Source organism: Ceratotherium simum, chromosome 39 (assembly GCF_057802395.1).
Source record: "Ceratotherium simum simum isolate JZ-2026a chromosome 39, ASM5780239v1, whole genome shotgun sequence".
Classification (NCBI taxonomy): domain Eukaryota; kingdom Metazoa; phylum Chordata; class Mammalia; order Perissodactyla; family Rhinocerotidae; genus Ceratotherium; species Ceratotherium simum.
Genome location: NC_141938.1, coordinates 16,241,659 through 16,254,464, shown reverse-complemented (window position 1 = coordinate 16,254,464; position 12,806 = coordinate 16,241,659). Strand labels below are relative to the sequence as shown.

The following is a 12,806-nucleotide window of genomic DNA, read 5'->3' as shown; positions in this document are numbered from 1 at the left end:
GCCTCAGAGTCACCCTGAGATCAGCGGTGGATCCAGGGTTTAAATAATAATAGCAACGACCACTGGATGCATTTATCTAGCGCCTACTGTATACCAGGCACAGGGCACTGATCTGCAATGGCAGCCCTTTAGGGTGGAGCTATGTGCTCCGGACTCCACTACGGTTGGGTGTGAACACTGAGGTCAGAGGGGAGCCGACACTCGCTCAAGGCCACAGGCAAGTGGGACTCCGGAGCCTTGACTTGAAACCCTGGCCCCGTGAATCACCCGGGAGGAACGGCCGAGCAGGAAGCGGTGTCCCCACCCCCGCCCCCCCTTCGGGCAGGCGGGTCTTCTTCCCGGAGTTGATGTCTCATGTGGCTTATAAATCCCGCTGGTGAACAGCCGGCCACTCACTCTGCAAACACACCTGCGTCAGCCGGGCCGCGCCCGCCCTCCCCGGGGAGCCCCAGGGTGTGGGCACGGTGGGGGACTGGCCCCCGCCAGAGAGCGGGCTCAGGATGGGGGGGGGGGCCGCGTCTGTGGCTGACACGAGCCCGACCCTCACACCTCTAGTCCCCAGTGAGTGCTGTTTGCAGACGCCGTGCCTTGTTCAGTGGCCTTTATTAAGCGCTTGTTGTATACGAGGCTCTAGGGCTGTGGGAGGGGATGCTCACCTGGGCCCCCAGGAGAAAGTCCTGGGCTGATGGCTTCAGGAGGGAGGAGACAGGCCTTAAGTGAGCTCAGTCCCCTTCCAGAGACGTGTCCCACCCCTCCACCCCCGCCAGTGACTTGTGCGGAGAGTCTTCGTGGGGGCCGTGTGGTCACCGGGACGGTGGCTCAGCCCACTCAGCTGGGGTCTGTTAACCAATACTGCTTGTTTTTAAAGATTGTTTCTCTGAGTCTGGTTTTAATGTTTGATACACACGAGAGACCGTGTGATACATGACGTGTCGGCTGTGACATTGTTGCCACGATGGGTTTTATGTGGCCAGATGCTGCCTCCACAGTCGGGGCTGCGATTTCCTCGTTAGAACCATGTTGAGCTTTTATAAGCAAGTTGGCGTAAAGGCAGTGAGTGGGCAGTTACTCCGATGGAACCAGGGGGCCGAGGCCGAGGCCGAGGGACAACCCTCTTCCTTTCCTCAGCTGTCAAAAGGAGATGCCCGACTCTCCTGGCATAACAGGAGATGCTCAGACGACGGGCGCCAAGGGCGGGGCAATCTGGGGACTCCCTGGAGGAGGTGTCCTGTGGGCTGCAGCTCAGGAGGCTGTGGAGGAGCAGAAAGGAGAGTGCTGTGGGCAGAGGGAGCTGCGTGGGGAGGAGGAGGGTCGGGTTCGGGGTGGGGAGAGTCTGGGGGTCTGTGCTGAGGCGAGATGTGGACCTTGAGGGCCCGGGGCGGGGCATAGGAACAGCATCCCGGAGCTGTCAGGAGTGACCTTCGAGGAGGCTCCTGGAGCCGTGCTCAGTGGGAACTGGGACACTCGGGGTGGGGGGCCAGGCCCGCCTGGGGCACTGGGTCAAGGTGTCTCCTGGTTCCATGGGACAAGGCCCAAGGCGTTCCCTGCCCGTCCTGGCTTTGCGGCACTGAGAGGGGGCGGGGGCGGTTGTCTGGGGTGGGACAAGGTGTCCCGCTGGGCAGGTGCAGGGGAGAGAACCAGGAAGCCGGGAAGCGGGGGTCTCTGCAAGTCACCACCCCTTGCTGGGCCTCACTTTCCCCACTTGACATCCCTCAGTGAGGAGCAGGCCCCCTGGGGCCATCTGTGAACGTTGGATGAAAAATATCACAGAAGCGACCTCAGAATGTGCGTGCCCGGGAGAGAGGCAGACACACACACTGCGGGGGCCCAGGGAGGCTGTCAGGGGGTGGCGTTGGGTCTGGACGTGGCAAGCTGGGTGGGAGAGAGGAGTAGGAGAAGGAATGGGCAGCAGGGGGCTGACCGAGGCAGGGTGCACGGTGTCTGGGAGATGAGGCGCCTGCAAATGTCAGACACACAAGGGGGGAGTTGTTGGGTCAGTACAGAGGTGCCCAGGGAATCAGGTGTGGCTGGATCCAGGAGCTCAAACAACATTTTTAGGATGCTGAGCTGGGGTTGGTGTTGGTCTCGAGCAGGTTGTGTCCACAAGGGGACGCATCTGGCCCCCAGCAGTTCTTAACCTCATCTCATCAGCCTAACAAGCCCAGCGGGAAAAAGGTCCAATTTTCCACGTTCATTGCAAAGTCTCAGGGTTTCACATCATTGGCCAGATTGGGTCACATGTCCATCCCTGAACCAATCACCCAGGCCAGAGGATGGAATGCTCTGATTGGCAGGGCTGGGTCCCTTACCCATCCCTGAACCAATCAGAGAGGCCAGGGGATGGAATGCTTTGATTGGCGGGTCCCTTACCCATCGCTGAACCAATCAGAGAGGCCAGGGGAATGGAATGCTTTGATTGGCAGGGCTGGGTCCCTTACCCATCCCTGAACCAATCAGAGAGGCCAGGGGAATGGAATGCTTTGATTGGCAGGGCTGGGTACTCATCCCTGAGCCCATCACAGCCAATCATGTGGCCAGGACTTTGCCCTTTACGGGACTAGAAATTGTGCCTGTCCCCACGTCCTCTGACCTGGTGGCTGTCATTTCCTTCTCCTCCCTCAGTGAGCCCAGCACGTCTTCACCTGGGAGCCCGTGGCAGGCTGAGACCCCAGAAAATGGACCGTGTGACCAGATACCCCATCTTGAGCATCCCCCACTCGCCCCGCGTGACCGGCCCCGCCTTCGACGGTGACAACAGCTATACCTTTGAGCTGGTGACCGTGGGGCCCCCGGCCAGCGGCTGGGACCGGGACGAGCTGCAGGGGTGGCCCGCTGACCACAAGGCGCGGGTGAACGTGGTGCGGACGGCGGTGTCCTCCAACACGAAGGCTGTCCCGGGTCAGCCGTCCCTGCGGTCCCTCTACGTGGAGGATGATGAGGATGAGGAGGTGAAGGCCTACCGCCTGGGTGCCACGGACGCCCCGCCCAGGCGGCCACGGGACCTGGAGCAGGAGCGCTGGGTGGTCATCCAGGGCCAGGCGGTGAAGAAGAGTGGCACGGTGGCCACGTTCCACGGCACCCCTGACCACGGGGGGCGGGGGAGCCCCGGCCGCCCTCAGCCCGTGCCCTGGGAGGAAGATGCGGTCGACAGGGAGCAGATCGACTTCCTGGCAGCCAGGAGGCAGTTCTTGAACCTGGAGCAGGCAAACGCAGAGGCCCCTCGGAGACCCCCGGCCAGGGCGGCCCCCACGCGTCCCCCACCCGGGGTCGGCCAGGCCCCCCAGGTCTTGAACAGGCCCCCCCTGGCCAATGGGTATGTAGTCGCAGTCAAGCCACAGGTGAAGGAGGTGATCCTGGAAGAGAAGAGCGTCCGCGGTCTGCCCGCCGGGTTTGGGGTCCAAGCTGTGGACGAGCCTGATTCCTGGTCCCAAGTGGAGGCCCCGGAGGCTCCCAAGGAGACGCCCATCGAGCGGGAGATCCGGCTGGCCCAGGAGCGCGAGGCGGCCCTGCGGGAGCAGCGGGGGCTGCGGGGGGCGGCCGGCCACCAGGAGCTGGTGGAGGTCCTCACCCGGCCGCTGCTCACCAAGGTGAGCCTGGCCGAGGCGCCGCGGCGGGAGAGGGGGCGCCCGTCGCTCTACGTGCAGCGCGACCTGGTGCAGGAGACGCAGCGTGAGCAGGAGCACCGGCGGGAGGGCCTGCAGGTGGGCCGGGCGGCCACCCCCGACTGGGCCTCTGAGGGCGTGCCGGCGGCCGGGCTCCGGAGAGCACTCAGCTCGGACTCCATCCTCGGCCCGGCCCCAGACGCCAGGGCGGCCGACCCTGCCCCCGAGGTGAGGAAGGTGAACCGCATCCCGCCTGATGCTTACCAGCCGTACCTGGGCTCCGGGACCCCCCGGCCGGAGTTCCCAGCCTTCCACGCATACGGCAGGCCCAGCGGTCCCTCTGCAGATGAGGCAAAGGCTGTGGGCTCCCCGAAGGTGGTAGGGTATCAGAGGCATCTGCTGGAATCCTCTGGAAAACCCTCAGGCACACAGCAGGAACACTCGAAGCCCCCGCAGGGATGCCTGCAAGCCAACGGGGGCGTCGTGCGAGTGGAGAACTTCCACCTCCGTCCCCTGCGCTTCGGGGTCCCGGATGCCCCCCAGAAGGCCGAGGTTTCCCGGGTCTGGGGCTGGGAGGTGTCTGGGGCCCCCCCCTTGAGGCTCCAAAAGTCCCAGTCGTCTGAGATGCTGGAGAAGGAGATGGAGAGCGTGCTGAGGCGGGAGCGGGAGGTGGCCGAGGAGCGGAGGAGCGCTCTCTTCCCAGAGGTCTTCTCCCCGACGTCGCCAGACCAGGACCGTGACCACGGCTCCAGGGGCTCCTCCCAGGCATCCGGTGAGGAGGGGTCCCGGGAATGGCTGCTTTGCTCCAGGTCTTAGAGATGGGATGGAGGAGGGTGGGGAGGTGGAGTTTGGGGGTGTCAGGGGGGCTGAGGGTGGGGGCACGTCTGGGGGCTTTCGTCCACTAGCCCAGCTGGCTGGTCTGTCTGCCTGTCTGCTTAGGCTGTAGACTTTGGAGAGAGACGCAAGTTTGCCTGGGGCTTTTTGCTTTACGGATTTGGACAGGTTGTTATTAGGCGCATAAAGTTTATAGATGTGTCCTCTTGGCAGATGGCTCCTTCTCATCAATCTGAAATATCCCCTGTGTCACTTTTAATGTTTTTCACCTCGCATAGTCGGCGCATGTGTCCGTCCAGTTTTTTCTGGCTATTTTGGTCAATCTGTCTGTCAGTGGTCTGCGTGTCCATTCGCCCGTCTCCTTACCTGGTCCAGCCACTTGGCCAGTGACTCCGTGTCTCCAGGGCTGGGGTCTGACAGATGTCCTGCCCTCAAGGGACTCTGGGACGCTCCCTGAGGCTCCTTCCTCCCCCCGCCCCCACAGGCATCACGGGCAGCTACTCGGTGTCTGAGGTGCACGTCTCCCCCACCCACCTGAACTCGGGCCTGGTGTGGACGGTGGAGGCCCCGGCCGGGGCCGCCCCCGTGCAGAGGAAGAGAAAGGAGCAGTGGGTGAGTCTAGAGCCCAGCCTGTCCCCCGGGGGCCTGACACCCCCATCAGGGCCGCGGAGGGGAGAGTGAGACTCAAGTGTGACCCGGTTTCAAGTCCCGTCTCCCTCACTGCCCCTCGAGTGGCTGTGCCTCGGTCTCCCCAACATGTGAGGTGTAGACTGGACACACCAGGCGTCTCTTCACATCAGGGGTCTGCTCTCAGAGGCCACGTCCGCAGGGTCCCCCTACAAGGTCGTCCCCCCAATCATAGGCTAACAGACAACCTCTGCTTGGAGGAGGCAACTTATCGTCATCGCTATTATTTATTTTTATTTTTATTTATTTATTTATTTTTTGTGAGGAAGATCAGCCCTGTGCTAACATCTGCCAATCCTCCTCTTTTTGCTGAGGAAGACTGGCCCTGGGCTAACATCTGTGCCCATCTTCCTCCACTTTATATGAGACACCGCCACAGCATGGCCTGACAAGCGGTGCATCGGTGTGCGCCCGGGATCCGAACCTGGGCCGCCAGCAGCGGAGCACACACACTTAACTGCTATGCCACGGGGCTGGCCCCCATCATCACTATTATTTAATGTGCTTATTGTCATTGTCATTTATGATTGTGTGTGATGTGCCCAGGACTCTGCAGGCACCAGGCCTGGGAGGGTCGTCTTATCACACCCAAGGGCACCAGGCTCGTGACCTCTTGAGCCGTGACCTGAACCCAGGCCTGAGCCCACACCCACGTTTGTAACTGTGAAGCAAGCTCCTCCCTGGGTGGGGCACTGGGGACGTCAGGGACAATCACACCCACGCAGCCTCTCACACCTGGTGCTCGCAGCCCTGCCCAGGAGTTTGGGGCACAGAGTGGAGCCCAGTGACCCAGGTTCAAGTCCCAACCCTGCCCCTTGCCGGCCGTGTGATGTTGGGCGAGTCCCTGCCCCACTCTGACCCTTGGTCTCTTCCTCTGTGAAATGAGCATGAGAGTAAGAACAGCCCCCTCTGAGCCTTAGAGCCAGGCCCAGCTCCAGAAATGTAACCCCCTTTGTTTGGATGACGTTTATAAGAAAAAAAAATTGCAAAGGACAGACTGAGGCTTCACTGAGGGGAACAGCATGAGGGGACAGCATGGGGGGTGGCTTTGAGGTTGAGGTGACCGAGGGGCATTCAGGGGACCACTGTGGGCAGGGTCACCTTCCCTTCTGCCCCACACGGTGGCTGGGCGGGCTGTGCATTGAGTTCCAGGTGGGCTGTGGGGTGGGCAGGGCGGGAAGGGCCCGGGGCTGACGTATGTTCCTTTTCGCAGTATGCAGGCATCAACCCCGCCGATGAAGTCAACTCAGAGGTGAGCGGCTACTGGGGAGAGGGCCAGAGTCTTCCTCCCCCATCTGTGTCCCCTGCCTTGTGGTGTTGGCCACCAGAAGCCCTTCTCCTGGGCATGGGGACGTCACTGGGTATCTTCTCCATTGATGGTGGTGGATTTTGCTGTGATCGGCTGGTGATGCCTGCCACGGGCACAGACTGTGGAAAGGGGTCCATGTGCCACCTCTTCACCAGATGGGGAAGGGTTGTGGCAGATTGGGCCCAAGACAAGGGCATTTTCTTTGGGGGGCGGGGTCCATCTGAGAGTGAGCAGAAGGCCAGTGGCCTTGGTGGGTTTGTGGAATTTGTTTGTGGCCTCCCTGAGCTGAGTCCAGAAGGCCAGATGTAGGCATGGCCCCTGCTCGGCGTGGGTTAGATTCCTGGCACCATCACGAGGAGTAGAGGGTCTGAAGCAGAAGAGGGGGTGGTCCTGCTTTACCCCTGAACAAGGCCTCTCCTGTGAGTCGGCGGTGGGGGGGACACCTGGGGGCGGGTTAGGACCCTGACGGGGACCCCCTGCCTCCCTCTTGCAGATCCTGGAAGCCACGAGGGTGACCCGCCACAAGAGCGCCAGGGCGGAGCGCTGGGAGGCCGGCATCTACACCAGTGAGGACGAGGACTGAGCCTGGGGACGGGGCGCCACCCCCGCCCGGCTCTGACTCTGTGGGAGCTGCCAAGACCTTCCCCAAGCCCCCCCCCCTTAGAGGATAGGTTCCTGTTCAAACCCGCAGACCAAGAGCCACGGATCTGGGCCGACAACCCCCAGCGGACACGCTTCCTGACTCATCGGCTTTCTCTTCTGTTTTCATTTTCCTGGGAAATCGTTCTGCTTTTTGGGTCCAAAGCTGGGGCTGACACGGACCCCTGTCGATTCTTTCCGCTTCTGAGACTTTGCCAAACGCTGTCGGGTCCGAGAAGGAGGGAGGCCGGCTCCCCGCCTCCCCCGGCTCCGAATGCAGTGGTTCCCACTAGTCTGAGGGTGGAGGGGCGGGTGGGGAGGGAGGCAGGCGGGGTCCTGGGACCGGGATGGGCTTCGGGTCTGAGAAGTCCCAGAGTGAGGGGGGACCTGCCCCACACCGACCCCCGGGGGACCTCCCGGTCTGAGGGCCCTGTGCCGCCCTGGTGCCCCCTCCGTGGTGACTCAGCAAGGCTCCCAAGTTTTGGGGTCTCCGGGCACGGCCCCCACCTGGCAGAGAAAAGGGCTCGATTCAGGGGCTTAAGGGGGTCCCCCTGCCACACCCCCTCCACACTGCCTGTCCACGTGTCCTGAAATAAACTGGCGGGGCCACCCTGGCCTCGCCCTCTGTCTCTTTTGCTTCTCTTGGTCGCTGTCCCCCGCCCCCCAGGCTGTGGGGTTCACGTCCATTCCCGGCATGTGGTATGCAGTCAGTGCTCACTCGATGCTTGTCCAGTGAGCGAGTGGCCGTCTTTGGTAGGGCCAGCCCCGTCCTGCTGCCACAGAGCCCGTCCCACCGCCCTGGCCATGTGGTTCCCCCGTCGTCCTCGGAGCCCCCGGTCGGCGCGTGCGGGGTCTGGCCAATGGTCTCAGGAGGGGCTGGAGGCCTGTTAACTGGGCTCCACGTGTCCACCAGGCTTGCACCGGGCCGATGAGGTCATTCTGGTCAGAGGTGAGAGTGCTGGACCCGAACCCCAGCTCTGCTGCCGCCCGTGTGGGGCCGCGGGGTCCTCGCCCGCCCATGCCTCAGTTTCCCCTCCACACACACGGGGTCACCATAGGGCAAGCCCCTGGGGCGGGCAAATGAGGTCCGGCACTGGTCCAGGACCCGATGATGGATGCCCAGCCGGCCTTGGCCTCTGGGCCCCCAGCCCCGCTCACCACCCCGGGGGGCCGGGCCCCTGCCGCCCCCAGGCCTGTCGCCTCCTTGCAGCCCCTCCATCCACGGCTGCTGCAGGGAAAACCCACTATTTTAGGAAATCATCTTGAAGATGGCCCATGCCGTGCCCAGCAGGCGGTGTGGCCCGAAATAGCTGGGGCAGCGCTGCAGGGTCCCCGAGGGAGGGGTGGGGGGCTGCATCGGGGAACAGAGACAGTCTGAGCGGGGAGGCGGGCCCGGTCCGCAGGACACCTGGGTCCGAGGCGGGAGGTGGGGCCCGTGTCCACAGGGAGAGCCTGGGCCTGCAGTCGGCCCCTCGTGGCTGCAATCACCTCTTCTCTGGGGTTCCGGCAATTCTGTCCCAGCCCCGAGAACCATATGCGGGTCCCCACACCCGCTCTGGGAAGGCGGCTTCAGGGCCTCAAACACAACCCCGTGATGAGTCTCGTGGCTCCTCCGCCGTCTCCCAACACATCCTCCCCGGGGCCGACCACCGTCCCTCCATCCACTGCTCCCAGGACCTGCGAGTCTCCCGTGGCTGCTGTGACAAGTCACCAAACTTGGTGGCTTCCAACCACACACACTTGTCATCTCACGTTCTGGGGTCAGGAGTCCTAAATTCCGGGTGTGCGCAGGGCTTTCCTCCCGGAGGCTCCAGGGAGAACCGTCTCCTGCCTTTTCCAGCTTCTAGAGGCCACATCCTGGGCTCGGGGCCCCTTCCTCCGTCTGCACAGCCCGCAGCGCAGCGTCTCCCATCTCTCTCTGCCTCTGACCCTCCTCCTCCCTCTGATGAGGACCCTGTGATGACAATGGGCCCCGGGGAATCCAGGGTCATCCCCTATCTCAGGGGCCTCAAGTTAATCCATCTGCAAAGTCCCCTCTGCCACGTGAGGTGACATGTCCTCAGGTCCCGGGACCAGGATGGGGATGTCTCTGAGGCCGTTATTCTCCCGACCACAGAGGGCCTTGTCCCTTTTCTCAATTAATCTTCTGTCACCTCTGCTCAGGGCTGCCCAGGACTGTTGCACCGGTCGTGGGCTGCACCAGACACCCGGCTGAGGTGCACAGGGCCAGCCTCCCCCATGGCCAGCCCTTCTCTAGCTTCCCCGGCCACTCTTCTTAGCCAGATGGGCTGCGTCACCAAGTGGCAACTCAGGTGTCACCTAGTTTGGAAGACACCCCCCTGCCATAGTGGGTCCAGCTCTTGGGGCCTCAGTAGACTCTCCCCTGACCCCATAACGCCCCTTGGCACCAGCTTCTGAACGTTCCCCCAAAACAAGTAAGTGCAAAGAAGCCATGTCCACTCCCAGCTCGGGCCATGGCCTCGATCCCCACGAACCAGTCCCGTCTCAGAGACCACGACGCCCCCACACACCCCACACCCAACACGGGGTCACCCCAGGCTGGAGCCCAGCTGGCAGAGAGCTTAAGGGAGCAGGTCTTCCCGACCCAGCTCTTCATTTCCTGCCATCTCCGTCTCTCTCTCTCTCTCGCTGTCTCTCTGTCCCCCCATGCTCCTCTCCGTCCTACAGTCCTGCTCTGGCCCCGTCGTGATTTTCTCGTCTGCCCCCACACAGAATCCTCAGGCACAGGGAGCACTTGCCCTGCTCTGGCCCAGCTGCCTGGCCGCGGCCTCGGGGAGAAGGGCCTGCAGGTCACGTCTGAGCTCCCCGCCCCACAGCGTGGCCCCACCGTCACCCGCCATCCAGACGAGGAGACGAGGCACAGATATGGGGTCCTGTGACTCCCTCCACCAAGACCCTGACTCCAGGGCAAGCCCCTTCTCTGATGCCCCCTCCATCACGGTCCCTCTGCCCTCCTGGTCTCCTGCTCCTGCCCTGAGCACCCCCTCCATCTCTCTCCTTCCCCCGCCCCGGCCCCGGCTCTCACCAGGCTGAGCCCGGGTGGAGGGTCCCTAAATGTAGGTGGGGAAAGCACAGCTTTGCGTTTTCACCCTAACTGACCTTCACAAAACCAAGAGAGATTCCTCAAAGAGTTCAACATAGAGTCACCATGTGATCCTGTAATCCCCCCTCTGGGTATAGACCCAAAAGAATTGAAAGCAGACGTCAAAGAGGTATCCGCACACTACGTTCACAGCAGCGTGACTCACAACAGACAAAAGTGGAAACACCCCCAGTGTCCATGGAGGGATGATGGATAAACACAACGTGGTCCATGCACACACTGGAATATTACGCAGCCTTGAAAAGGAAGGCAATCCTGACACCTGCTCCAGCGTGGATGGACCTTGAGGACACGATGCTCAGTGACATGAGCCAGACACAGAAGGACAGACACTGTGTGATCCCCTCACAGGAGGCCCCTAGAGGAGTCACATCCACAGAGACAGAAAGTGGATGGTGGGGCCAGGGGCTGGGGGAGGGGAGGGGAGTCAGTGTTTCATGGGGACAGAATCTCAGTTTGGGAGGATAAGAAAGTTCTGGAGAAGGATGGTGGGGATGGGTGCACAACAGTGTGAATGTGCTTCACGTCGCTGAGCTGTGCACTTAAAATGGTTAAGATGATGAATTTACATGATGTGTGTTTTACACAATAAAAATTACACAATTAAAAAAAAAACAAGAGAATAAGTACTCATTCTCTGGAAGGCCCTTGGGGACCATCCAGGGGAGGCTACATTTTTCCGGCTTAAAAATATTAGAAATGCCCTAAAAACTGCAATGTCCTCTTTGAAACCCTTGACTCACCCTGACTGGCGTGTTCTCATGACGTCAGAGCAGGACCATGGGAGACGTTTCGTTTTCATGAGTCACTTTTGGTTCAATTCCGTCCATGGGGCGGTCCCCTCGGGGAACAGAGACAGACTTCTCTCCACCTGCCAGGCTGAGGCATCCGGAAGGCATTCAGTGACAGGTTTAAGTGAATTCTTAGGAGAATTCCCCGAGGAGGGAGGGTCTGCCTGGGAAGGGGAGGGACTCCGGAGCACACTCTTAGGATGAAAGGGAGACGGACATGACCTGGCTTTTATGGTGAAAGGGAGACGGACGTGACCCAGGCGCACACACGCCTTAGCTCCCATCTCTGTGGGAGCTCATTCTTCTGTGCGAGGACGTGGACGTTCTTTCCCGGTCTCCTCCCAGCTGCGTGTATCATGATCTGGGGAGGGAGGAATGTTGTCTTCCAGGCCATTCAAGAGGCTGAAATAAAAACCGAGTTTCCAGCTAAAAAGCCAGAATCCGTCCCCCTCCCAGGTCTGCCCCTCAGCATCTCTCGGTGCCCCCACCTCCTCCGTGAGCCTCCCTCCTGTTTAATGAACTCCTGCAGGATTGTGGGGTTTTTGGGGGGACGCCTCGGAAGCTGGGCTGCCTGCTAGCCGTGTGCATCTGTCAGCTTCAGCTGCATAACAAACGCCCAGACGGCAGCTGCTGATGAGCTCGCCGTCCTGTGGGCTCTGCTGGGCCCACTCGTGCAGCTGTGGTCAGTTATGGGGGACACTGTTCAGTCTGGGGGGACCCCCCTCACACATCTGAAGTCAGGGCTGCTGTCAGCTGGGGCGCAGGGGCAGGGCTGGGAGACGGAATTCTAGACGCCCAGTTAAATCTGAGTTTCAGCAAACAATGGATGACTCTTTAGTATAAGTCTGTCCCATGCAAAATTGGGGACATACAAAATCACTCACTGTATCTAAAGTCCCGCCAAGCTCAGAGAGGGGGAAGGATGAGCGGCTCTTTGGCGTGACCTGGACATTTAGTCTTCACCAGTTAGGACGTGTTCGTGTGTCGCTGAAGAAGTGGACATTTAGGATCACAGAAAATTGACAAATTGGCTGTATCAGTCGCCTATCGCTGCATAACAAATTAACACACTCAGCTGTGTACGATGATGCCCGTTTGTCGTCTCCCAGTTTCCGAGGGTCAGAAGTCTGGGCAGTGTAGCCAGGTCCTCTGCTCAGGGCCCCACAGGGCTGCAGCCTGGGTGTCGGCTGGGCTGCGCTCTCATCCGAAGGCTCAGCTGGGGAAGGATCTGCTTCCAAGCTCCTTTGGGTGTTGGTGGAATTATTTTCTTACACTTATAGGACGGAGGTGCCTGTTTTCTTGCCGGCCGCCCCCAGGTCCTTGCCACGTAGTCCCCTCCACAAGCAGTTTATGACATGGCTATTTGCTGCTCCCTGGGCCTTTAGAAAAAGCCCCGCCTGATTAGGTCAGGCCCACCCATCTCCCTTTTGATTAACTCAAAGTCGACTGATTTGAGGACCTTAATTACATCTGAAAAATCTCTTCACCTTTACCAAATAACGTCCCCCATGCACTTAAGGGGGTTATACAGGATGCCTACAAGGGCAGGAATCTGGGGGCTACTTCAGAATTCTGGCCATTTTGGGGGGACCTAAAGTGGGGTTTAGGGCATGGGCTCTGGTGGGAGAGACTGGGTTCTAACCTCATGACCAGCTCCTGCTCATTGGGTTACCTTAAGCTAACCTGCCTCTGAGCCTCAGTCTCCCTGTGAGTAACGGGGAGACGACCCATTCACCCACGGGACTGATGAGCATCTGAAACAAGGGGATGAGGGTTCCCCGCCCTGGGGGTCTCACACGGGAGGCCAGGGGGCCAAATTC

The 12,806-nt window shown here is 60.8% G+C and overlaps 1 protein-coding gene across 1 annotated transcript; it reads left to right on the top strand.

The window, feature by feature from the left end:
• The first annotated feature begins 2,595 nt into the window (after positions 1-2,595).
• Positions 2,596-7,375, top strand: MISP (mitotic spindle positioning). The gene is made up of 4 exons (XM_004441378.3): positions 2,596-4,374; positions 4,921-5,048; positions 6,337-6,375; positions 6,926-7,375. Exons 1-4 carry the CDS (start codon positions 2,676-2,678, stop codon positions 7,013-7,015), a joined length of 1,956 nt encoding a protein of 651 aa, XP_004441435.1. The 5' UTR covers positions 2,596-2,675; the 3' UTR covers positions 7,016-7,375.
• The last annotated feature ends 5,431 nt before the right edge of the window (positions 7,376-12,806 follow it).

What these genes read in the sequence shown, in the direction of transcription:
- MISP (XM_004441378.3), top strand. Translation starts at nt 2,676, where the DNA reads ATGGACCGTGTGACCAGATACCCCATCTTGAGCATCCCCCACTCGCCC. An exon ending in GGAAGAGAAAGGAGCAGTGG is followed by an intron (nt 5,049 to 6,336) that starts GTGAGTCTAGAG and finishes TCCTTTTCGCAG; the next exon opens with TATGCAGGCATCAACCCCGC. An exon ending in CCGATGAAGTCAACTCAGAG is followed by an intron (nt 6,376 to 6,925) that starts GTGAGCGGCTAC and finishes TCCCTCTTGCAG; the next exon opens with ATCCTGGAAGCCACGAGGGT.